Below are 26,109 nucleotides of genomic sequence, written 5' to 3' on the forward strand. Positions count from 1 at the left end.
ATATTACAAACCCACTCAAATTTTAATCTTCAGACATTTTTTCCTTCACAATTACTGTTTTAGTTGCTAACAAAAAGTTTTCAAAACTTCTCTGTGCCCCATCATATAAAAGGCATTTTAGAAAAAAAAGTTGGAATTTAGGGAAGTCCTCAAATTATTCCATTCCAAGTAATTTTATAGTCCATTGCTAGTATTTAAATAGGATACACCAAATGTCAGTACTTAAGATTTGTCTGAGGTTGGTTACCAGCTCTCCAAACATAACCTGTTTTTACTTCAGCCTTACAGCATGACAGCGCACAGCTCTCTTCCTAGGGGAACCCGTTTTAGCAAGAGCTGATCCAGCTTCTCTTTGCTATAAGGACCAAAGCTCAGTGTATTCCAGGGAGAGGGAAAATCTGAAATCTGATCAAATACATTAAAACACAGAATGACTTGGGTTGACAGGGACCTTAAAGATCCAACCCTCCTGCCATGGGCAGGGACACCTTCCACTAGACCAGGTTGCTCAAAGCCCCATCCAACTGACCTTGAACACTGCAGGGACTGGGCATCCACAACTTCATTGGAAAACCTGTTCCAGCACCTCACCACCTTCACAGTGACGAATTTCTTCCTTATGTCTAATCTTAACCTACCCTCTGCTCGAGTAAAACCATTGCCCCATGTCCTGTCACTACAGGTCCTGGTAAAAAGCCACAACTCATTCTTACAAAACCTCTGTAAGTATTAGAAGTCCACAATAAGGTCTCCTCCTTTTCTTCTCAAGGCTAAATAGTGCCAACTCTCTCAGCCTGTCCTCATAGAGCTCCTCAGGTGCTCCAGCCCTCTGATCAAATTTCACTACAAATTCCTCATGGGATTAGCCTTCCCAAATTAAAAATGCTGTCAAATCATATTTCACCAAAAATCCGTACAAAATTCCAGCGGTGCAGTGTGACCTGACCTACAGTGTCACTTATGCTATTGTTTGTGTTGATCCTAAATGGTCCCTGAACACTGCCCAGCAGGGCAATTCCTAACTCGCCACAGACACTCCACGTTACAGGACACATTACTACAGTTCTGTCCAAGAAATATTTAGGGCTATGTTTGAAGAAAGCATTCTCCTAACACATCTGCATGCATTTCATTTTTCCTAAATAATTTAAACAAGTTTGCAAGGGATCAACATTGTATGCATTATGCTGATGTCATCATCACTGTGCTGCTTAAACATCCGCACTTTTAATATTAAAATATTAAACTACTGCCATGTCAATCAAACAGCAGTTTACTGGGAGACTAAATGGCTTCTCATGTTTCAATCAAAACAATAGAAATACTGACATACTGTGGCACAAAATTAGTATAAATAGACTTTATTGAAGTCAGTACCTTTGTACTGAAGCTGAAGATTGTGTCTACAGAAGCACAAGTTGTAACATTTCACAACTTCTAAAAGGAATGTCAACAATTACAACGATCATGCATACCATGGTCGATAATCACATTTTTAGAAGCATTTTCAACCATTTCTAAAGAAATGCTTAGAACATTGTTATATATAGAACTACTTTCAATAAACTGCAAAACATTGATTAGCTTTTCCAGTATGAGCTACAGTGTCAACACAAAAGGGAGGCATAAATGTTTAATTTATGAAATCAGAATGGAATATTTACTGTAAAGAAAAATTAAAAAGCTTTCAAATAAAGGCCATTATTGAACCAAAGTGAAGAGCACAACTTGAACTTTGAATCCTTTCATCTCTTAAAGCTGTCCTCTGAATAACTTCAGTTCAAAGCATAAATTCAGTACTGTGAGTATTCCTTGGACTGAAGTTTGGCAATGATGCGATCCAACTGTCTCTTTGCTTCGCACTGTGGAAAATTGCTCATGTCATAATATTGAGGGGCAATTTTCACCAGCCTGTCAAAAAAGGAAAAGTTTGTTACTGATACTCAAAACTTTAAGATGCATCTTGGAGAAATTCTACAACAGAAGGAAACAAAGGTTATCCATTATTTTCAGCTCATTCTGCGATTCTAAGATTAACTGAATTTTACACACATGCACACACACCTAAAATCTCAGTGCCATCCTGTGTAAGCGCTCAAGTCCAAAGCAAAAAGCACTCACGAGTCTCACGATATGCCCTGTGCAGCCATGTGCCCCTTACAGACCCTCACTGCTGCTGCAGTACCTGCCACGGTGGCCCACACAGCCAGAGCTGCTGCCTAATGTCCAAGGCCGCCAGCCACAGAAGCCCACCCAAACGTCAGTTTGTGTCCGAGTACAGTTCAGCCTTACCTGCTTTAAGCTGAAAAATACAACTAAGGCCATAGGAACCTGCTTTATGCTATGCAGTGTTTGTTGAGAAAAGAGTTCTAAGGAACCACATTTTTCATTAAGATACTACAAGCTATATATGCTGCATTTTCCAGCTTACAAATCTTTAAACTCTTTCTGCACAACGGTAAAATTTCAGCAACTGAAGAGCCTCCCATATCCCCAAAGCTTACAACTTGGCAGCTTAAGTATAACCTTAAAGACAGGCAAGATACTTCAGATCTCTGCTTGTCTGCAGAGGTTCAGGCCTCTATTTCCTTGATATACACTTGTTGAGGAATAAATATCTTGACAAGGCAATTTGTACCACTATTACCACCTCTTTCTTTAGTATTTTAAGAAAGCACAAAATCCTGTTCAGCTCCTTCTGAAAGAAGCCAGATAAGTGAGGTCCTGGATCTTGAGAACAGAGGCACCTACTGGAATCTCTTAACTCAGGTATGCAAGTGGGTGCTTGGACTTATCCCCAGACATGATCTTTCCAAACAGGCTTACCGAAGTAACTGTTTTTAAGTCAAGCATCTCTCCGTGCACTGCATACAGAGCCCAGGCACCATGAGTTCTAAACACAACTCCCACAACAAAAACCTTTAGTGATCTGCACCATTTCAAGTCCATGCCACTGCCATTCCTCAAACCATTTTAGTAAAACTGGCTTCATGAAGAGTGAAAAGAATTACCTCAAGTTAAGAAAACGAAACAGAAACACAAGAGCTGTACAGTAGATCACAACTGTTGCAAGACTTCAGCTTACCATTCTGGCTTGATGTCTGTACATGTCCGGATGTAGTTCTTCGTTGTAAGGACAAACTCATTATACAGCACCCATTCTGGTTTGTGATCAAGAACAGTGGAGGGATGCAACTGCACCACCTGGTTATCTTTTACAGTTAAGTAATGCCCCGTTCGCTCCAAATGTGCCACCTAAATAAAAAGACATTCTTTCATTACCACAGGCAATTTCTAAATGAAGCAATTTCAAGCTGATTGTTAAGTGTTCTATACAAAACGTACTATCCCAACTTTCAAACCCCTTCTAAATTTGGCACATTACTTGACCACTTGAACTATTCATGTTTTTTTATAGACACAATCAAGATGCCAGATGTTTTTGCTAACTGCCATGGTAAGTGTATATTCTAATATACAATTCAAGCAATGTACAAAAATAGATATCACCCAAAGAGAAAAATCATTATTGGAACAACAGGAATGCAAACACAAGTACTGCAACGGAATTGGACAGGTTTGCAACATCACACAAAGCCAACTGTGGTCTACTACAGACATCTGCTTCAAACATTTAATTTGCAGTAGCCACTGTGGGACCAGTAAGCCACAATGTTGTCCTTTTATGAGAGAGGTCTTGTTACAGCATGAGCTTCAGAGCTGGAAAATGTAGGTTCAGCAACACACTTCTGCTGTGACCTTGGTGAAAATCAATTAACCTGTCTCTGACTAAGCTCCTTGCTCTATGAAAGGGAATAATGCCTACCTTGCCGAGATGCTCCGATACCAAATCTTAATGAGCTTGGTAAAGCAGACAGTTATCCTTAGAAGGATATCCTCTGTACAAACAGCTAATCTAACAGAACAGGTAACTAAAATTAACCCTCTGATACTGGAAATTGAAGATAACCTCTCCACTCATTACACACACACAAATACTGTAGAAAGATTAAACAGGATGGACAATGGCTGAAAGATGTCAAAAAAACACATTTTAGGTCAGATCATCATCAGCTGGTTTCCTTTAATATAGATGCATACTCCCTTGTTTTCTTCCCTTCTTTTTTTAATTCTACGTATAGCTTTTTTTTTTTTTTGCCTAGTCAAAAGTGAATTCCACCTATTAAATTAAAACCTCAGGACTTCTAAAGCAACAGCTACCTGAAATTTTAAGTTAGAATAAGTCCTTAGTAAGGAATTACTTACTTTGAGTGTGCTTCTCTTTTATATATTATGACATTATTATCCAGAATATGTTTTAGGACTAGAACAAAGTATTTCAATATACTGCAAATCTTTTCACCCAAGATTTGAGAGATTACACTTCTACTTTATTTCAAGTCTGGGAAGCCAAGAGAGATTCCTTTAAATGGAGATTAACAGCACACTGTCTTTGACAATTTAGGCTTAATTTCATCCAACTCAATACAATGTTTGCAAAATTAAATAGCAGTATAGTTGCAAAACAGACTAGGCTAGACACTCATCTGTCAGAGACCTAGCACAAAGACAGTACACCATGCTGTAGGATTAGGCTTTTTTTTTTCAAAGGATGTTCTGTTTAAAATCAATTTGATTTTTTAGATCAAAATACACATGCATACAAAAATATCAGAGTGCTTTATCTGTTCTAGTTCTTCCTTGAAAAGGACAGAACAAATCATTTATTTAGGTTTCATTTTAGAAGAGCATGCTGTTAAAATTCAATACAATTTACCTTTAGCATCTCAGTCTCGCTCAGATGTACTGAAGTAGCAAAGTCTTATAATCTACCTTTCCCAAATACATACAATTTCCTTTTCCATGTAACTTATAATGATAGTGTAGTTGTATTTCTTGATTAATCTGTATTATTCTGAACTAAGTAAAAAGATTTCAAAATAACTAATTAAGCCTACTCAAAGAAAAATGCTACAGAAACGTACAAAGACCTCTGAATTTCCAGAGAAGGACAAGAACTGGAATAATACCAATTAAGAAGAAAATGTTTCCTTAGACCATTGATATCAGGGATTAAGCCACCTTTAGGTGGTTACATACTACTGTGACTGACTTGGATCCCAAGCCAACACTGACCCACAGTATTTATCCTACTGAGATGTTTCTAGAAAGTGTGCCTGTTGCCACATGCATCAGTGAAGAATTTCAGGGTCAGTATCAGCAATGCTATGAGAAATACACAGTGAAGCTATGGCTCCACAGCAAGCCATGGTGATGTGCCAGCTGCTGCACTTTCCTGCTCCCTCCTGGCCTGAGCTGTTTCAGCACAGCTGATAGAGCCCATTCTTGCTTCCCATTTGAAGGTGTAAGTGGCCTGCCAGGTCACTGAGCTGAAAGAATTTAGAAAGGCTCAGGCAAGCACCAAGGGTGACATAAGGGAGCGAACACTGACACACGGGAGGCAGCATACATACTTATGCTCCTTTGAAACCCTGGCATAAAACCAATTCCAGTGCCTGCAAATGCAGGGGTAGTTGGACCAGGTGTCCTCCAGAGGGCCCTTCCACCTCAACAATTCTGTGATGTTTTTCACAGTATAAAAAACCCACAATCTTCCACAGAAACCACAGGATGATACAGAGTATGTCTAGTAAATGGGTTCATTTTTTGATGAGCAGTGGTAGTAAGCAAGATACTATGAACACACCTGAACCCCAAGATCATCAAAGAATCTGTCAATAGTTTAAAAGTTTTGTGAATTAGACTACCTAAACATGACTCTAAAAGGATGGCCAAGAGTCAAGCCAGCTCATCTCTGCAACAGATTACTCTGCAGCCCCAGAAAGCCCACCTGGCTGATGACTTAAGGGATAATTATAACGCTTTTATCAACACGACAAACCTAGATGGCAACAGTGGCACATGCCACCACAGGAACATGTTTTAGTTCAAGTTCTTGTCACAATTTTAGTAAAAATTACACATTCTCCCCTCTGAAATTTTAAATATGCTTGTGATTATTTATTATCTATCATGTCATTGAACCTAGAGGCCCAATAAGGGGTCTTTAGTCAAACATGTCTAACACTGTAAATACAAATGCATTTAAAAGGTCAAAAGCAGAAATACTATCACAAGATTCAGGCTTTTTATATTTAAGGTTACAAATTTTGGCAGGTTAGTTTTGACAGACAGTTTAGATGGTTCCTTGTCTGTCTTTCTGACAAAAGAATACTAGCATGCACCAAAGGAGCACTGTCAGTTGCCTGTACTTCTGAAGTTTCTGCTTGCAGTGCACGCAAGAGTGTTTCTGAATCTATTAAAAAGTTTTACACCATTCTTCTGCACTCTTAGAATAAAATGAATACCATTAAATGCACCAGTGGCAAATCATCTGACATCTAATTTTCTGTACAGTATTGGTCAATTAAGTTATCCTCTGCAGTGACAATGATATAACCTGTGTTTGACTAAGCCACATCTTCTAGAAAAGGTTCCAAGTTTGATCTGTATACATTTGTGTCCAAGAACGCCAATGGCATCCCAGGGTACATTAGGAAGAGCATTGCCAGCAGGTCCTGGGAGGTGATCTTGCCTCTCCTATTCAGCCCTAGTGACCTGCATCTGGAGTGCTGTGTCCAGTTCTGGGCTCCCCAGTACAACAGAGACATGGAGCTCCTGGACTGAGTCCATCAGAGGGCAACAAAGATAATTAAGGGACTGGAGCATCTCTCTTACGAGGAAAGGCTGAGGGAGTTGGGCCTGTTCGGCCTCAAGAAGAGACAACTGAGAGGGGACCTCATCAATGTCTGTAAGTATCTGAAGGGAAGGTGTCAAGAAGATGGATCCAGGCTCTTCTCAGTGGTGCCAAGCAATAGCACAAGAGGCAATGAGCAGAAACTGATGCACAGGAAGTTTCACCTGAACAGGAGGAAGAAATTCTTTACTGTGCAGGTGACCAAGCACTGGAACAGACTGCCCAGAGAGGTTGTGGAGTCTCCCTCACTGGAGATATTTAAGCACCATCTGGATGCAAACCTATGCAATGTGCTCTGGGATGACCCTGCTTGTGTTGGAAGGTTGGACCAGATGACCCACTGTGGTCCCTTCCAACCTGACCCATTCCGTGATTTGAAAACATCACAGGACTTGCTTTCACCTTTGAATTTTGATGTAAATTTTCAACTATCAATTCTTCTTCTACCTCCAATACTAGATTGGAAATACAATGATAAAAATCTAAGTTCTTTATGACAACTGGTAAAAAACAAACAAATCACTAAGAGAAAGATAACTCATCTTTAAGATATTTTGTCATTTGCTTCCCTTTTTCTGTTCAATTTAAAGCTTCCTTAGCTTACTTCCTGTACTATAACTTTTTTTGCTTACTCTTTACCACACAGTTACTTCAGCTAAGATTAGTTTTCCATGAATATCATGGATAAGTCACCATTAAGAGGTTACATACTCCCGTGACTTACTTCAATCCTGAGCTAACACTGTGCTACAGTATTTAATCCTATTTAGGTGTTTCTATAAAGTATGCTCAGTTCTCCTACTTCTGTTGCATAAATAATCTACACCTAGTTCTTGAATTTTATTACCAAAGTACGATTATATTAGTTGTACAATTTGCCAATTCCTCTCCCTTCTTAAGACAGGCTGTGTCTGGCACTGAAGTACTGAAAAAGTAGTATTTCTTTCATGTATTTTAATTTCAATGAGTAGCTTCTTAGCAATTTAGCAAGCATCACCCTTGCTCTATTTTACATATATTTTGCATATTCTGATGTGTGATATAGAAACATATTTTAAAAAAATTTTGCACAATGAAAACTGTAAGAAATCTTAGATTTAGCATGAAAGTTTTACAAGACACTTAACTTCTTGTCAATATCTATCTTTCCCAAGTTTTACTATACACAGAATTGTTGACAGTTTTAAACTATTCTACTACTCACTTTGTCTATGGTAAATTCACTGGAATTCAAGTTTACATTTAAATATGAAGGGTAAAGAGATGATTCATCACCAACATCCCATTTATCCATCGCTAACACCAAATTGAAGGCAGGCAAACATACAGTATTTAGTACTGACTATGTAATTAGTACTATTACAACAGTTAATACAGGCCTGTGCTGTCTGACATCAACCACAGGTCTTGGTTAGTGCTACCTGAGTAATAACTAAGCAACCTGACAAAGACAAGGTGGCAATATAGTTAGCCATGTATAATTTAAGTAACATTCATTGAGTTTTGACAAATTATAACAACCATACTAACATTATGAGCCACATAAACACTGAACTAAGTTACCTATGAGAATACACACATACCTGCATGAAATACCCAGTAACTAATGCCTTTCTGATGTTGATGTAATAGTCTCGGCTGGTAAAGTCTGTGCTTCTACGGGGCAAATTAAATCTATCCATGATTCGTGACAGCTGTTGGCGTACATTGTCTGCAGACATCAGGGACCTGTAGTTAATGAAGTTGTCATAACACCACTGAACCGACTCATGATCTGCAACATTAGAAAACATGAATCAAAATTAGAACATGTAAATAAAATAGCAACTAACCAACTGATCAGTCAGATGAACCAGAAAAAAATATCCATAAACCTTTATAGATGACAGCAGCTTTTAGTTTGTTCAGCTGATTTCCTGCATTAGGTAACTTGCCAAAACTGCTTTCTATTCAGGAGGCGTGTGATCAGGACAGAAAAAAAAATCAGTTTTTTTCTCCTCACCAACACAACATACACACAATCACTCATGTTCTGCTGAAATACCACACACCACTAAACTTTGGACATTTCAAAAATCACACCCTGTAAGTAAAAAAATCGTCTTCCAAACCCGCAGTGAAAAACATAACTTTATGTAAGGAACACTGCAATCTTTAACTGTAGCATGCAAACAGGCAAGATGATTGTACATAACTGCTGTATTTTAGAAATGAAATCCCCTTAAATTAAGCATTCAGGTAACAGCTAAAAGCTATACAGACTGTTTTTATGTGATGCACCTCACAGTAGTTTAAGTAAATGTAGGTGGCTGGTAAAATACAGCAACTGTAACACAACTCTGTACTCTCATGTTACCCTTCCTACTGGTGAGGCTCTAAGAAGAAACTGCTAAAACAGCAAGCCTCTGCCATGCTATCAGGATAAATACCTGCATGTTTCACATTCCCTACCAATTCTGTTACTTTTCAAGTAATGCTCTTCTAATCTTTGTCAGTTTAATAATCCAACAAAGCCTGTCTTAACAAGAATTAAAAGTTAAGGTAACTCCTGTACAGAATGAGACTTTTCTTAATTTGCATTGAAAAGAAGGAAAGTTATGTAATTTGAGGTAGGTCCAAGTTCTTTCTGTGTTTTATCTTACAGAATATATGTTAAATCAAGTATGAATGATGAAGCTCTTGTACAGTTAGGATTCTACTGTATAGTGAAGTACCACAGCATGTTACTTTCTGAGCCACCTGAACTGTGCATCATAGATAACCCATAAATATTTTATATTGTTCTAGATACAAATAGTAACAGTATTTTATCGTCTGATTCCAGAAATCAATTCACAATTTCAAATCAAAACTGAACAAAAGATGATTCCCAAAATAATTCCATCCCTCAGTAACCAGAGTATGAAAGCAGCAGCTTCCAGAAACATGCCCACACAGGATGTTTGCAAGACATCTTGGATCCTTGTTAACTAAAAAGCTGACAGAAAAACACAAGCAACACATCTCCAATTTACAGGTGTTTAACAAAAGTTTCTCAGCTATTGTTTTAAACACATGGAATAAATTTGTTGGGACCTTTACTCTGAAGGTATCCTTATTTTGGATTGTCACATGATGACAGTGTTAGAAGGTTTCAATACAAATTTTCTAAATCAAAACTGAAACAGGAAGGAGCACTAAGCTGCAGGGTTTCTACTCAAGGTAAAAACTGTTGCTTTTCTGTTTGCTTACAGGAAAATGCAACTGGAGCATGTAATTTAACCTCGCTGGCAGTTAATAGTAATCTTTTTACTGGCCACCAGCATAAGTCACGTAAAAAAAGTGTGACACTTAGGTAGTCATTTTTTAAGAGAACTAGCTTTACCTGTTCCTTCCTATCTTTTTCAAGCTGCTAAAATATCCTTCAGCTATGCTGTGGAGGACCACACGTTTTCCCTAAATTCCATACACAGAAATGACACAAATTAAATAAATGTATTGCAGGGCTCCAAGTTACTTCTTGTTGATGCATCATCCCTTTGCCTCTCATCTATTCTAAAGCCTTATTACAGAATTCCTAACTATATTAAAAAGTTAGGATTAAAAAGGTTTTGGTTCTAGGAACATATCCTTCTCCAAATTCACAGCATTGAATTCACACCAATTTCTGCACTGCTTTCCCTGATAAATCACTAAGCAATTATGCAGACTTTTTATAATTAATGTCAGATAAACTTCCAATATTTCTTAATTATAGGAACACTTGCTTCCTTCTGTCCAAGGTTACTCGGCATTGATTTAAAAGCCTGGCTTGTCTCCATGCTCATCAGTTCATTACATGATTTCTTGGGTAGTTTTTTGGTTTTATTTGACCCCCAAAGGCAAGTAGAACTTAAATAATAAAACCCAAGCCCAAGCCTTCCAAACTGCCCTTGGAACCCAGGAACGAAAGTTGACAGCACAAAGCATTATAAATAATTTCCCAAAACAGACAGACTTACTTTGCTTGAAAGCATGGTAGACATTCAGCAACGTCAAATGATCTCCATCTATGTGGGCAAACCTCATCTTGGCTTCATCTGCTGCTTTCTTTGCTTCCGTGGGGCGAACAAAACACTGTGGGACTAAACAAGGTTGGTATGGGCCCAACACAAACGCCCATATCGATGAGTCACGCATTCACAGATAGAGGAACAAGGCCTAGCTAGGTCAGTTCACAGAGCATAGGGCAGGGCAGGATGGCCTCCAACTGCATCTTGGACTGTTTACTACCATGATTTGGTACATCAACACCTAACCACATCTGTAAGACAAGAGGGTTTCAAAGCTACAGAGTACCTGATTATTTTAATAGAACTATATGTAGGCATCAAAATCTCTAGTCTGAAGGCCATCAAGATTACCTGCTGGAAGGCTAAACAGATCTTAGTTCAAATCCAGTGCTGATAGCTCTACCAGGAGCTAGTACTCCATGGAATAAAACACTTTAACTGCAAATTGCTTTTTCAGAAAGCCCCTACAGACAGAGTAAAGAAGATAGTTCTGAAACTGTACTGCACAGTACAGTCTAAACAAACATGAGTTTGAATTATCAAAGGTCTGTTACTAGCCAGAACACACTAGTCAAGTCTCTTCCCAGATGGTATTGTTATCAGCACTGGTATACAGAAACATGTGAATGAAGGTATTAATAAGTCTAAAGGTTGTGATGGTAGCGGTAGTGGTGGAAGGTTAAACTGTCCTTTGGCACTACTTCAAATAAAAAACATATTAAAAAAATGCAACATGATGAGCTTTCTCCTATTATTTTGTTCTCTTAAACATATCTGACTCAGTCTGACTTGAGTCCAAAAATCGTTTTTCCACCTCCTTTCCAAATACAGACTAGCAAAGACCACAAATAGCATTGCAGCCAACCTAATTCATGGTCTGTCAACATTCTAGTAAGTTTGTAAGATTGATACTAATTCAGGAGATCTTGAAAGAACTTATAAAAGGGGTCTGTTGGAGCAGGGAGGTTGGACCAGGTGACCCACTGTGATCCCTTCCAACCCTACCCATTCTGTGATTCACTTTACAGAGATCTACAGCGTAAAAAAAATCAGTTGTGTTTAAAGTAGATGTAATTTTTAAGAGGTTAAATTTCAATAAAATTAATGCTAAGATGTTACAAATCCTTTATCTATTTCCATCTGTTTGAGACTACATTAGCTTCCGCATAACTGAAGCCCAGCAATCTCATGAGAACACCTCTTTGCATATGATCTATCAGATGAGGGCTTTTTTGTGGGGTGTTATGTGGTTTTATTTTATTTTATTCTCAAATTTGCATAAAAGCCCCAAAGCACTAAATATGTGAGCTGAATACTGGACGGAACTTGAGAAAAAAATACACACTGCAACAGTGAATCACATGGTAACAAATCAACAAAGACCAATGCATTAAAGAAAATGGAAATGCAGGTGTGAAATAAACACCCTGAATAGTGGGTCCTGCATTTGAAAAAAGAGATAATATAATTTTAATTTCAAACTCAGATTAATAAAAGCAAAATCCAAATTAACTGTCTTAACTGTTTTGAATAAGTAATAGCACTTTCCATACCACAGCAAGACACCAAAGCTCTTATAAAATGAAGTACAATCATTTGATCTGCTCATTTATTCAATGCTATTTTTGCTCCTTTCTGGTACCTAGTTTCCCATTCAGTCCAAACTTAATACATGGATTACTATCCAAAGCCTGACAATCTTTATGAGGACTTTAGGCACCAAAACATATAATCATGCTGCTGGTTTATAAAAAAAGTGCTTGCTTTGGGAAATAGTCCTCACAAATACCAGGATTACGTGAGGGGTTTCTTTAAGAGTAGTATGTTAGTTATAACACGCACATCAACCATCTTCAATCCATGTTTTATTCCCCCCCCACTTATTAATCATTATATTAATTGTGCCTTAAAACAAAAAAAGCTATCATGACCTGGGAAAAGGTAAACTGGAAAAGGAGTAAGGCTAATCAGTTGAAGGTCACTGACAAAAATATTAGACTGACTTGTTCTGTAGTAGATATTGGCAGAAGGGAAGAGAAAGACAGGCACCAACCTACCACCACCTCCGCAATTAAGCCTACCATTTAATTAAAAAAAATATTATGATTCTGCCCTGCCCATCTGCTCTGAGTCTGAACAATCATAACTCTGCAACAAACATTTTATCTTGTTCTTAAAAACTTTCATATATATATACTGTTAGACTAAACTGAAGCAACAGATTTTATACTTAGTCAAAATGTTTTTTTTTCTCTATCCAACCAAGTTAAGTATGTCAGTAGCAAACCTGTGCTGTGGAGAGCACTGGTAAAATAGCACACCCCAAAGACAAAAGAGTACTTAGGAGTAAGAACATCCCCATTTGTTGCTTGTCCTATGACCTATAACTACAAATCAACATCAGTTCTATGTAACTGGGAAATTAAATACAAATTTGTGTGGTAACATTTTCCTCCCCATTAAGCTCTCTCAGCAAGCAGCTCTGCTCTGACACAGAGCTATTCATGTGACACAGCAGCAAAGTACAGCTGTGCACTTAAGTCAATTCTTATAAAGATACATCCTCGCCCCAAGTTTCTTTTTTCCATTTAAAAGTAATGACTGCTCTCCAGTTTTGCCACTTAATGACTGAAAAGTGTACTTCATGTACAAGCTTGTGGTTTAATATAAATTAGACTGTAATCCCTTTGGGAATACTGAGATTTATCAAAGTGCAGGAGAATGCACAATATGTAACAGATGTCACTGCCTTAAACTGAGTGGCTGAACTGACATTTCTGATCCTGCCTATGAGCCTGAGTAGAAATTTCTGTTCCATTACCCTGATTCCCTCCCCCCACCCAACAACTCAAATATATACACTTTTAACTGATATTAGGAGCAAACTCTTTAGCCATTTTATGTGTCTTAATTTCTTAACATTACTACTGATTAGGTTCAAGATCTCTACATAAATCTATAATGACTGAACCCATATATGAAGTTTTAAAAAACAATTCTAATTTTATTAGAAATACATGATTTTTTTTATGTGGAAAACTCAAATTTCCCCCAAACTGAAGATCTGCATTTTGTTTAGTATCTCTTTTCCTGCTATTACCTGACAACATGGCAGTAATAGATAGGACCTCATTAGAACAGTTGTAGTCACAGCTTGCAATAACCATTTTAGCCAGCTGTGGGTCCAATGGAAATTCAGCCATCATGGATCCCAATTCAGTCAAGTCTCCATCATCATTTAAAGCAGCCAGGTAATTTAAAAGCTCTAAGGCTCTCATCAGAGTTTCAGGAGCTGAAAGAAAAAAGTATGTAAGTAGGCACATTAACCAAACTGCTCTGAATCAGCAAAAAATGAGGAAGCACAGACTATCATAAGCTATCTTCTTGGTTTTTTTGTTCTCCATTCACTAGCATCCAAACACAAAACTGCTACCAAATTCACTAACACACACCCAGGTGCGAATGAATATGGGTGTAGGGGAGGAAACAAAATTCATTTAAAAAAGCTTTAATCACAAGTTTTAAATATTTGGAGATTACTGCTTTTCAAAATTCAGACAGCAGTGGCATTGTGATATACTCAGTATCATAGTAACATCACTTCCTCTCCCTGCAGATACCTTTTCCCTTGTTCCATACCAAACAGATCAATACAGCCCTAAAATCTCAGCCATGTCAACTTTAGGTATCTACAGTCTTTCACAAAGCCAGCAAGAATGTTTTCTTAATCCTGCACTTCTCATACAGAGTCTGTATTAACCCACAAAATAAAACAGAAGGAAATTCAAGTATTCAATTATAGAATTTATAGAACTTCTAGAATTCTAGAAAAATAGAACTACTTAAAAGCTTACAGACTATGTTATATTTTTATTTGAGGGGGGGAAAACCAACTAGCTAACATATTTATATATGGCTGATCTACATTTTTAATTAGCAATATAAACCAGTTATTTTGGAAGCATATATGAACATTTAAAGATACACATTAAGAAGATACACATTAACTTTATAGTCTGAGCCAAAATCACGTATTCAGCTTTAACAACACTAGCCAATTTTACACAATTAGAATGTGTAATCAAGGTGATAAGTAAAAGAATTTCAAATAATAGACTTTCTAATGCCCATAATTTTCTCTTATTCTCTGCAGGCAAGGGGCATTCAGTAGATTCCTTGGTTCCATTAAAAGCTTTTACACAGACAGAAATACAAAAAGTTTGTTTTAATATGACACAGAGCACTAAATTTCAGGATAAACAAAAGACATTCCTTACAGACTACAATTAAAAAAAAAAAAAAAAAACAGAAAAAGAAAAGGTAAAAGAATTTATTCCATGTTGTCATTATATAAAATAGTCACAAAAATAAAGATTGGAAAGATGGAAATAGATACCTGGAGGATCCATAAAATCAAAGTGCACCAAATCATCTATACCAAGCTTCTTGAGCTGTAATACTACAGATCCTAAGTTAGATCTCAAAATTTCAGGGTATGTGTTGTCCTGGGGGGGAGGGGAAAAAAAAGACAATTCAAAACGCTTGTTCTTCCAACCCCTTTATAGTCCAGAAGCATTCAAATTCTGATTTTGTTTAACAGCACGGCACTCAACTATCTGAATCAGGTGTGCTTATAAACATAATCTACAAGAAGTAACCTTACCTGCATTTCAGTTTTGTAGGCCTTCTCTGTGTAGAGCCTGAAGCACTTGCCTGGCCGAGTACGGCCAGCACGGCCAGCTCGCTGCTGAGCAGAAGCTTTACTGATCGCAGTCACCAAGAGAGACTCCACTCTGATACGAGGGTTGTACACCTATTTGAAAGTGGAAGCAGAGCAGGAAAGAAGGAAAAGAATAAACAGTTCATGGATAAGACAACTATCTGAAAAAATAAAGGCTGCTTTAAATGTATTGTCAAGCACAGCTTCTGACTAGGAAATCACAAGTTGTATATATCTGAAAGGAGAAAAAAAACTTGCTACAAAATGCTCTGGATCAGTGACAGAGAGCTTCAAATACAACTGTCTAGAGAACAGCATTTTTTATTCATCTGTTAACAGCAACTCCTGCCAGGCTCCCTGTTCTCCTTAAGTGAGTGTATTTTTAGATTAAGATTTTCATGGCAAAAGGAACACGTCCAATTTGTTCTATAGAGTGCAAAACAATCATGTTGCTCAAAAAATTCCATAAAAAAAGTTGTCTTGATGTAATTATGAGATTGAATAATCATGTTCTAGAGATCAGAAAAATCTAACATTAAGGTTGAACAGAACTGTAAAAATGAGGCTGATGACAAAACAAAACTCTATTTCAAGGGTACATGCAGACTGCCACAGTAAAAAATACGTGCTGGTATTTACTGTAAAACTTCCACTGCAGTCACAGATAAAACAGCAGCCCTGCCAAGTCAATAGGGCTCATGGAAAGGAATATACTGTAAAAAAAGGCAGTATCAGACAGTAGTTTCAGTTGAAGATGTTCTTGGTCCCCGTTTTAACACCTTTCTGGTGTAAGTATAAAATCTGTACAAAAACTTTAGTTCTTTCTACAGAAGGTATTCTTCTGGTATAAGAACTACCTGTGAAAAAACCTCAGCCTAAATGGTGATGGAAACTTGTGCATGAAGATGCACTGTTACTGTACTCACATTCTGCTCTATGTCTGCCACATTTTGCCAAAGTTTAAAAGGCTGACAGTGTGTATTGGTGTTAAACAAAAAGTCTAAGAAACCAAGTTGTAAAGAAAGTTACAGTTAGTGAAAAAACTAAATTACGAATATGATATGCATTTTATTCTTTCTTTAGTTATTGGGTTGACTATAGGAAAACTACTTCCGTTCCTCTCAACATCCTATGATGTTCCAAGATCACAGTACGAGCTTGATTACAATCTTCAGGGCTGCAACAGGACATGATAAATACTGATATAAAATAGTATGTATCATTTCTTTCTTCTTATTTTAGTGCTGGAGTTTTCTATTGGAGTGACTTAAAAGAAGAGGAGGCTTCTAGTACCAGTTTTAATTTATTTTCATACAATTTCTTAGTTTTACTTGAGCATTCCCAAACATAGACACAAAGTACAAAACCAACCATCCTAAAGTATTCAGAAAATCCACATTCCAGGCCCAATTCTAAGTTCTCACGTTTCTTTTAATTTTTTAAAATAAAATTCTTCTATCTAAAATTTGCAGACTAAATGAAAACCTGCAAGCTAAAAATAAAACAAAAACTCAACAACCAAGTTTAAGATTTCAAATGGAAAAAAGACCTGGTGTCTACAAAGGGAACAGCTACCTGAGCAAACCAGATTCCAGCATCTTTCCCACTATAAAGAAAAAGAAGACAAAATAGCATTTACCTTCTGTTTTGCAAAGCCAGGATCAATCACAAACACAACACCATCTATTGTTAATGATGTCTCAGCAATGTTAGTGGACACAACCACCTGTCAAGAAAACCCAAAAAACCAAACAATTAAATGAAGTTACTGCATTGTAAACATGAAGAGCTCTGATTTTGTCTCTGCACAAACGAATTTCAGCAAACTTTCCTTCACTGCACCAGTAATGACCAGAGCTGCACTTTAACACTTTCACAGGATGATCTGAAATCAACCCAATGAACTTCTAGTGAAAAGAGCAAATTTTGTCCACTCTTTTTCCTCCACTATGAGTCTATTAACAACATAACAAATGTTAATTTTGAGAAAAAGAAAGAGCAAAAATTTTACTTATGAAACCGCTATTCAAAATTTTTCTCACTTGTCTGATACAAAATGACAAATTACACTGGATCCCTTTAACATCATCTGTTAATTGCAGCTTTTTACCTTTTTTGAAAGCCTGAACAGTACAAACTGGTTAAATAATATTAAATCAGAGGTTATATACAGTACCACCACAGTATTTTCTTTTATTTGATTTGCAATAAAGCAGTTATCAATACATTCCAGCTAAAATCCCGAACAATGTGTATTTAATTTTAACTTTGTCTTTTTCTGTCTCCAGATGTTCAAACACTGTTACAGATCTTTAATGTTACATTCTTAAATTTCTATAAACTTTCTGAAGGTTATGTCTTGTGCAAAAATTAAAGGCGATACCAGAGGCTTAATTTTGCCACTATTTAAATTCTGTGCCCAGAGATGCAGTGTAGCAGTCTATAGATACCATTAGCTCTCATCCCAACAGTAGCTACACTGAATCTCATTATTAGCACATTTAATCAGCTATCTCAGAAAAGACCCAAAACTTGTTCGGCAGTTCATCAAAACTACTTACCTTTCATGTCTTAATTTCAGAGCATTTTGTCATCGCTGTTTTCAGTTGAGCAATTAGAACTGGAGAGGCCCCTGACACTTTGTTCAGTATTACAATGAAGCCAGTGGTTGGACTAGATTGATAATCCCACTGATTTTCCCTCCCGCTGGCTGATCATTTTGCCAGTCAGCTACTTACTACACTCAGCTTGTCTCTTCTTAAGTAGACTTAAGGTTTAAGCTTGCCCAAATACTACCATATATTGAAAGCAATACTTTGGTGGAAAAAACACTGTCAATTTGGAATTACGGTGTTTCACCCTGAAACAATGTGCTACTTAGAATTCCTCAAACAAACAAAAAAAATCCTGTACACATTTCATTCTCATGTAACCTGCACATATTACAGAGATAGATAAAGAAATAAAGGCCACAAACATAAATGCAATTCAGCGCAAAATTGCAATATATTTTCATAAAAGATTTGCAAGCCATAAATATGCAAATTAAACTGACACTTCCACGTTAAAAGGCCAGTCAATCCACATTCAACTTGCTGTTACAGAATATACCTCATCTAAAAGGTTCCAGGTTTTTCTGTATCTGCTAATGTACAGAACTGTCCATACCCAAAATCTTCAAACACCAATTACAGAGAAGTGACAAAAGATTTTGGTCCTGCTTTTAATCACTGACTTCTATTAGGACACTTCAATACCAAGAACTCAACACTGTTAGTATGCTTAGTCCAAAAAGGTACAGCAATTTAACTTGTACCTGAATTTACTTAATTTATACTTGAATCATACGAAGTTTCCAAAGGTAGAATGAAAAAAGTTATCTACACAGTGGATTTTGTTCTATGTACAGATATTATTTGTAAATGTAACTGCTTAATGAAACTAAAATTCATTAATGTAAAAACACAAGGAATTCAAAAAAAAGAAAAAAAAAGTGATGAAATTACACCACAACTTTCAAGCTTAAATCCAAGTACAAAGTTACCTGGAAATCAAACAACTGAAATTAGCGCTAAACTACATAAAATAATAAATTGTACCTAAATAGCTTTAGCTGCAGTTTTGCAGTTACTGAGACAAATTTAAACACCTTATTTTCAATATTAAAATAGATATAGCATCTACATCTAAAAATACATCCATATTGCATATGTATTAAGCAGCAATGCTTAAGACTGCTGAAACAAACTAGAACAGTTTGAAAAGAAGGGATAAGACAGGGAGCTTTTAACATGGGATAAGAATAGAAACGTTCTTTGTTAAGTCATCTTCATATTCCTCCACAGTATCAATTAAATACTCTGATTAACTGTGGTTTTTTATCTCTAATCTTAAGCTTTCTCACAATAATAACTGCTTTTTCCTAGCCCAAAGAGGAACAAAAAAAGCGCTAAGTTATCAAGCTGTGTCACTACTAGCTGTTACCATCACGGCTACTGCAAGATGCCACAAAACTTCCAGTATCTTTCCTTTCACAAAGTTAAAGCTCAGGAGACACTGCAAGCACTTCACTTACATTTTTATGACCATCAGAGCCTTTGAAACAATACACACCACCTGCTAGCTCTCTCTTCAGCAGTTCTAAAACCTAAGTTTGACTCCCACAGGAAACTGGTTTTAAGATACGGAGGCACAGCAACACATGGTTTTTCTTTACAGATCTTGATCACCAAAACCAAATGAAACTAAACCAACATTTTAACAAATTCACAACACAGACACACTTTCACTGATAGCTAGATTTGTTATGAAGATAAAAACTAAAACATGGAAGCCAGAACATTTCAGCCAAAGCAGGCAAAGAGGAAAAGTAACTTCATAGGTCTGAGTCTGCTGCCTATTTATTGTGTCTACAGTTGGTACCCTTTGGGTGTAACAAATTTTCTTGTAGTGAAATAGCTGCTACACCAAGAGTGTCTTCCTCTCAGAGACTGGTACTGGCTCTGACAGTTCAACATAACAAAACCTACACTCTGCACTTGTTATCCTCTTATGCAGAAAACCAAAAACTGCCTATCTTGAAGGGCACAATTTTAAATATGAATGAAAATTTAATGAAATACACAGCCACCACTTGTTCGTTACTTACGAGCAATTTCATTCATTTAAGTCATTTACTAATACAATCTTGATGCAGCATTAGTTTCATGATTTCAGACTGAATGCTTCCTGCAGTCAACTTCAACAGGAAAACGAAGACAATTTCACTAAATTTATTAAGTGATTTACTCTTCCAGAACACTAGAAAGTTGTCACTAGTATTCTACATGCATTCTATTGCACAAAAAAACCAAACAATCAAGGAAGAAACCCTGCCTAGAGCACCTGGTATGATTCAGCTTACACCTTCAAAATCTTAGCTTTGTGACTGCTGGTTTCATAGAGCATTTGTTTAATTTCAGGAAGCTCTGGTACAACTTCTTTCCAATGTTCAGTTTTAGCAAAATAACCGCATAGCTTCTAATGTGCATTATGTGAGCACTGACATTAATTTTATGAAGAACATTCACTGTGCCATTTCAAGTTTTTCAGTTTCTCAATCCATTTTGCCCAATGAAAGAACCTCAATTCCTCATTTACTACTACAGAAAGCACAAACCTCTAACTTCAACATACTTCTTGTAACTTGCACCTTACTCAAAAACCTTAAGAAACAGAGAAAACCTGCCCGACTACCTCCCCTGAAGAGAAGTTCTTTTTTGTTTAAAAAAAAAAAGAGCATGTCTCAAAATAATTACCTATGGAAAAAATCCCATCCCTCCACATAAATCATATTTCTCACAGGAACATAAATCAAACTGTTATTACAACATCCTGGTCTTATATAGATGGAAGACAGAACTTTGATTTGCACTGAGAAACAAATTCCAAGTTATCTATCTTATTTCATTGCCCCCACAACTGTGAGCAGATACTTACAGAACAGAATACTGAAACAGCATAGTATTTACCTTTCTTCCTATTGCTCCATTTTGTTTTTTTGGTGGGGGAGGTTCAAATATCCTTTGCTGTTGCTGTGGAGGAAGGGTGGAATACAATGGAATGATTTTGATGTCACCGACTTCAGGACCTAAATCATCAATTTCTCGTTTTATCCTCTTGCAGGCTTCATCAATCTCCTACAAAACAAAAATATTGTTTAAAAGAGAAGTCCATAAAAAAGGAAGTGCATTTTAGTTTAGAGTGCCTATGACAATTAGATTAAGTCTACACCGTGAAGAACAATTACAATAACTTCTACTTAAAAAATAAAAATAACTTAAAAAAAAAATCATTCAAGGTGCTCACTGAATGTGCAATCAAATTTCCACAATACTTCAAGATGTTTCAGCTTGTATACTCTAATGAACAGCCTAATTTGTATTCAACATCCTTTTTCTTTTAGTCATGTCTCCTAATTAAATTTCTACAAATTGTACTAAAATTGAAATCTCTCACCCTGGAATATCAAACTGCACTCATGACCTTTTCAATTTTCACAATCTGAAAAAAATTGATGTGCAAGATATTTAAAATAAGCCAATTAAGCTTTAATGTCACGTATCACTAATGCAATTATGTGGAAGATTTGCTTCATTGTACCTAATGAGAACAAACACCTTTACAGTATAAACATGGATGCTCAAAACCAAACCTCTTAATTCTGCACTTCAGATTTTACTTTAAAATTAACTGAAATCCCATCTAAGCTTAAGAAAAGACAGTGAAATACCCTGAAGATTAAAGATTTTTCATGCCTTTTTTCCCTTAGTATTTTCTAGCCTATTTTCTGCTTACCATCCAAAACAGTTCACCACAGCCCAATCATTTATAACTCCATTTAGTTTTAAAACAACTATATTTAAGCCAGCTAGGTGACCTATAATTATGGTAAGATTTAATGAAAATTGAAGTGCACAGAAATTCAGGTTAATGAGTAACACCATTCATTAGCTTCAACTTAAAAATCACAACAGAGCCCCCACCAGTATAACTAAGAGACAGTGACCAACTGTTGATCTTCCAGCTGAACTACTGATGGGAGAATAAAGTTATCATGATGAAGCAATAGTAGGCAAAAGCAAAGAAATGGTTACAACATACTCTGAGAAAAGAGGGGAGACCTCCCTTATCACAACTAATTTACTAGCCTGAAGGTGATGTTTAAGACCCTAAAGCAAATACATGGAAATGGTAATCTAAAGGCTCTGTAAAATTACTGCTTCAAACTGTAATTTGAAAAGCAAAAGTAGTCTCCTTTTTAAAAACCATAAATTCAGACAGATCTGCACCAAATCTGGGTCTTTCACTTATTCTTAAAGAGACATTTAAGTTTTCAGCATGACTGCATTGAGTAAGTTTTAAAGCACAGACAATACTTGTTCTGTATTGGTCAGTATATATAATTAATGTAAGCATGGCAAAATGCAGGCTCTTCCTCTCTGGTATCCAAGAGCCCTTTTAAGAGTAAGCCTAATGATTTCTGGCATTGCCTTGCCAATTTGAATGAATTGCAGATATTTACCAAAAACCTTTTCATTTAAAAGGTGCACTTTGCCAACAAATCCAACACATCTTCATAAAAGGCAAGGGGTATACCAGGAACTGAGCTGCAATGTCCATTACTGGTTTACTAACAGAGAATGAATTTCTTTATACAGGTGTCAGTACCCAGTGTTCTCCTGATAAACTCCCTTTTTAAGTTCAGTAATAGCCTCCCAGTGAAAAGGGAGTTAAATACTTAATACAAACAAAAATAGAGCACAGACCTTAGTTCCTGGTCTGAGGGTCACTACACTACTCATGGAATTTGAGCAGATTATACTGTGTAATCGTGAAAGTTGTGATGCTGGACAGGATGCTTCATCTTCAACAGTAATGACTAGAGACTCCAGGACAGGTATATTCTTAAGAGATAGTAAAATACACACAAGCAGTGATAAATGAAAGCACTACACTCTACAGGACACGTGTGTTCAGAGCCACTGATCATCTGTCAGAAGAGATAAAAGTACTGTTTCTCCCTAGAGTTTCCCAATGGAGTTTCAAAGTATCCCCTAAATCAGGATTCATTAAAATACTTTGACATAGAGATGACAAATACAGTCATTACTCTCTACAGATTTGCAAGAAGGATGCAAGTCACCAAGAGCCACTGCCACTCACCTAAAGACAGTAAAAGAGAACTCTTTAATAGCAGTAGTCTTAATTTTAAAAAAGAAGAGTAGTTTCCTTTTATTTACCACTGACATAAACCAGTGTATCTACTTCAGTATATGTACTACCAGTATATTTACTTGGAAGTGGTCAGAGCAACAAACCTGTCAGTTCAAGAAACATTTGGACAAGGTTGGCACAGGGTGTGATCCCTGGGGTTGTCCTGTGAAGGGCCAGGAGTTGGACTTTGATGACCCTAGTGGGTCCCTTCCAATTCAGGATATTCTATGAATCTGACTGTAACCAGAACCACCCAGATGATGACCAAAACTGGTATCCCAGAGCACACAATCTAGAAGGAATACGTGTGGTAAGAGTAGTCTGAAAGTGTTAAGGATTCTTTTAGGTGTTAAAGATTTGTTAGGATCACATGAAGACATTTAAATCCAGAGATATGAGACATATAGTTGAAGGCACAATTCTAAATTTAATCCTCTGAAGATTCAGCAAGTCTAATTCAATGGTCCCAACTAACTCAAATATGAAAAGCTTTTTTTTAAAAAAAGGCAAAACAAAAAAAAAAAAGGAACAAAAAAAAAAATCAAACAAAGAAACCCTCAAAACCCCACCACATACCTTTAAATATTGGCACACTATCTACTCCGAACAAATCCACTACAAAATCCCTTCCTTGAAGAGGGATTATTCCATCAACATGCACAGAAGAGGAAATTTTTCTTCTCAGGTGGAAGAACAGGAAGGTAGAGTGAACATGCCTTGCATGTAGATTATGCCTGAAAAGCTCCTCAAAGTCCTGACTATCCCACTGACTACCTGAGATAGTGGGTACCAGGGTATGGGAAGCAGGAACAGACACAGGATCAAAGAACCCACACTTAGACCCATGACTGACCAGTGCATCAGCCCAAAGACTTGCTTCACAGTTAATCAAAGAAAACAGGCCTAAAATGCACAAAGTGTGAGGCTTAGTTAATACTGAAGATACTCAATTGAACTTGATCCTAGTTCCTCACAAAAAAGATTTCTTAGGACTAATCTTCTCAGTAAAACTGTAGCCAATGAAAATGTCCATCAATGCACTCATTCTAAAAAGAGCTGACTACCAAAAGGTGAACAGTAAACAGACCACAAAAAGGGGAAAGGTTACACTGCTAGCTAAAATGCTCATTTATCTCAAGCTGCAAGTGCCACAACACACACATCTATACTTCACAACACCTAGTCATCAGAATTGTCCTGGTAGCCTTAAGTACTTTAAAACTTCCAAAAACTTCTTGTTGATCCAATCAAAATAAATGTACAGTACACAGACAATAACTACAATTTAGCTGAAGTGCTATGGAAACTAGAATTAAGCAGCAGTTAAGAACTCCACAATAGCACATTCTGAATACTAACATGGACTTCTCAACATTTTTCCATACCATCAACAGCCTAAGTGATTTTCCTTGGAAAAGCTCCAAAGACGGAAAATAATCAGCAAAGAGAAAATATTTCTTTTTGTAGATATACTAGTGATCAAGAAGGTAATGGGGTGGTGAATATTTTTCAACCAGGAAAAACAAAGTGATCTCAACATCCAAATGAGAGTCAACGATTTGTATTTTGTGCCTACAGCTAAACTGAAATAGGTTACAAAAGGGAAAAAGTTGGAACCAGGAAAATAATTTTATTAGGTGACTATTATTAAATCAAATTTAAGCTAATTTCACATAGTGTTCCTTCCAAAAAAATCATGTCATTAAGAAGACTGGTTCTAGAAAAAAACCTGAGCAGGCTGCTTTGTTTCCAAACAACTGGTGGACAACAGGTAATATTTACAATTAGGTTGATTCCATTCAGGAGCTCAAGTATCAGAAAGTAATTCCAAGACACCAAAAAGCTTCAGGATTTTAATGTGAACTTCCATTTCTGTGTGAACTTTCCTGATCTCAGAAAGGCCAAAGTCTGGATAGGAATCAGTGCTTAGCAGTGTCTTGTTTAGAAAACAAAGAACAGAGTGCGCAGTTTTCTTCCACTTTATTACAAACAGAACTGCAGCCATCTATATTTTCACATAACAGTATATAGGTTAATTATGCCTCCTGCATCTGACAGAAATTTTACTCCATCTTAACCTACTTTTCAAAGAAAAGGAAGGCTGATGGCTAGTGCCAAAAAAAAGCAAACCAAACCAAACAAACCAACCAACCAAAAAAACCAAACTCAAAAAACCCCAACAAACTCAACCCTTGGATGCACTAATTTTTATTCCTCTCACTAAAGCTGTGCTTCTGTGCAGCTAAAAATACAACGGTCCACCAGACCAGAAGGAAATTCTTGAGTTTGAAACCTGTTGACAAAAGGAGTCCTGAACTCTTAGAATGCCAGGATTGCTGCTTATATTCCATTATGACATCCTCTGGATAGGGACAGCAGTATACCTGACCATTAGCAGGAATAACAGAAAAAATTACAGGAGCAGTTGCATATATTATTAATTCATCACATCTATAAGAGACAAGTTTGCACTGAAAAAAAATACATGATTCTTATTAGTTCCATTGAATGGTAGTAAAAAAACCCTAAACACAAACATAAAAAGGAACTAGAAAGACAAGCAGCAGTGTAGTTCACAGAATCACAGAACACGAGGTTGGAAGGGACCTCAAGATGATGTGATCCAACCTCTCCTGGGTGTCCTAGGTTTGCCCACAGGGGGTGGAGCTCAGAGCCATGTGGGCATGCCTGGGTTGCTATTCCATACCACTCATGTCATAGCAGGAAAGGGGGAAGGGGGGCATGGTTTCAGGGGAAAGAAAAAGGCAAGTACACCCCAAAGGTCACCATTTTGTTCCCTCTCTTCCTTGGGGAAGCTGCAAGTTGTGGCAATGCTGTCAGCTCTC

General features: G+C 36.9%; 1 protein-coding gene across 1 annotated transcript in view; it reads right to left on the reverse strand.

Annotated features, from left to right (window-relative positions):
* Nucleotides 1-1,345: 1,345 nt before the first annotated feature.
* The window catches only part of DHX15 (DEAH-box helicase 15), a 42,883-nt gene continuing 18,119 nt past the window's right edge, over nucleotides 1,346-26,109 (reverse strand). The window contains exons 6-14 of the mRNA XM_051789841.1: nucleotides 21,019-21,186; nucleotides 17,148-17,234; nucleotides 15,452-15,601; nucleotides 15,185-15,293; nucleotides 13,889-14,080; nucleotides 10,738-10,860; nucleotides 8,341-8,531; nucleotides 3,086-3,255; nucleotides 1,346-1,911 (exon numbers count right to left, since the gene is read on the reverse strand). Coding sequence (XP_051645801.1) covers nucleotides 1,794-1,911; nucleotides 3,086-3,255; nucleotides 8,341-8,531; nucleotides 10,738-10,860; nucleotides 13,889-14,080; nucleotides 15,185-15,293; nucleotides 15,452-15,601; nucleotides 17,148-17,234; nucleotides 21,019-21,186 — 1,308 coding nt within the window. The 3' untranslated portion in view covers nucleotides 1,346-1,793. The remainder of the gene's footprint in view (nucleotides 1,912-3,085; nucleotides 3,256-8,340; nucleotides 8,532-10,737; nucleotides 10,861-13,888; nucleotides 14,081-15,184; nucleotides 15,294-15,451; nucleotides 15,602-17,147; nucleotides 17,235-21,018; nucleotides 21,187-26,109) is intronic.

The sequence above is a fragment of the Manacus candei genome, unplaced genomic scaffold (genome assembly GCF_025592945.1).
Source record: "Manacus candei isolate 608988 ecotype Guabito, Panama unplaced genomic scaffold, ASM2559294v1 h1tg000028l, whole genome shotgun sequence".
In the NCBI taxonomy this organism is placed as follows: Eukaryota; Metazoa; Chordata; class Aves; order Passeriformes; family Pipridae; genus Manacus; species Manacus candei.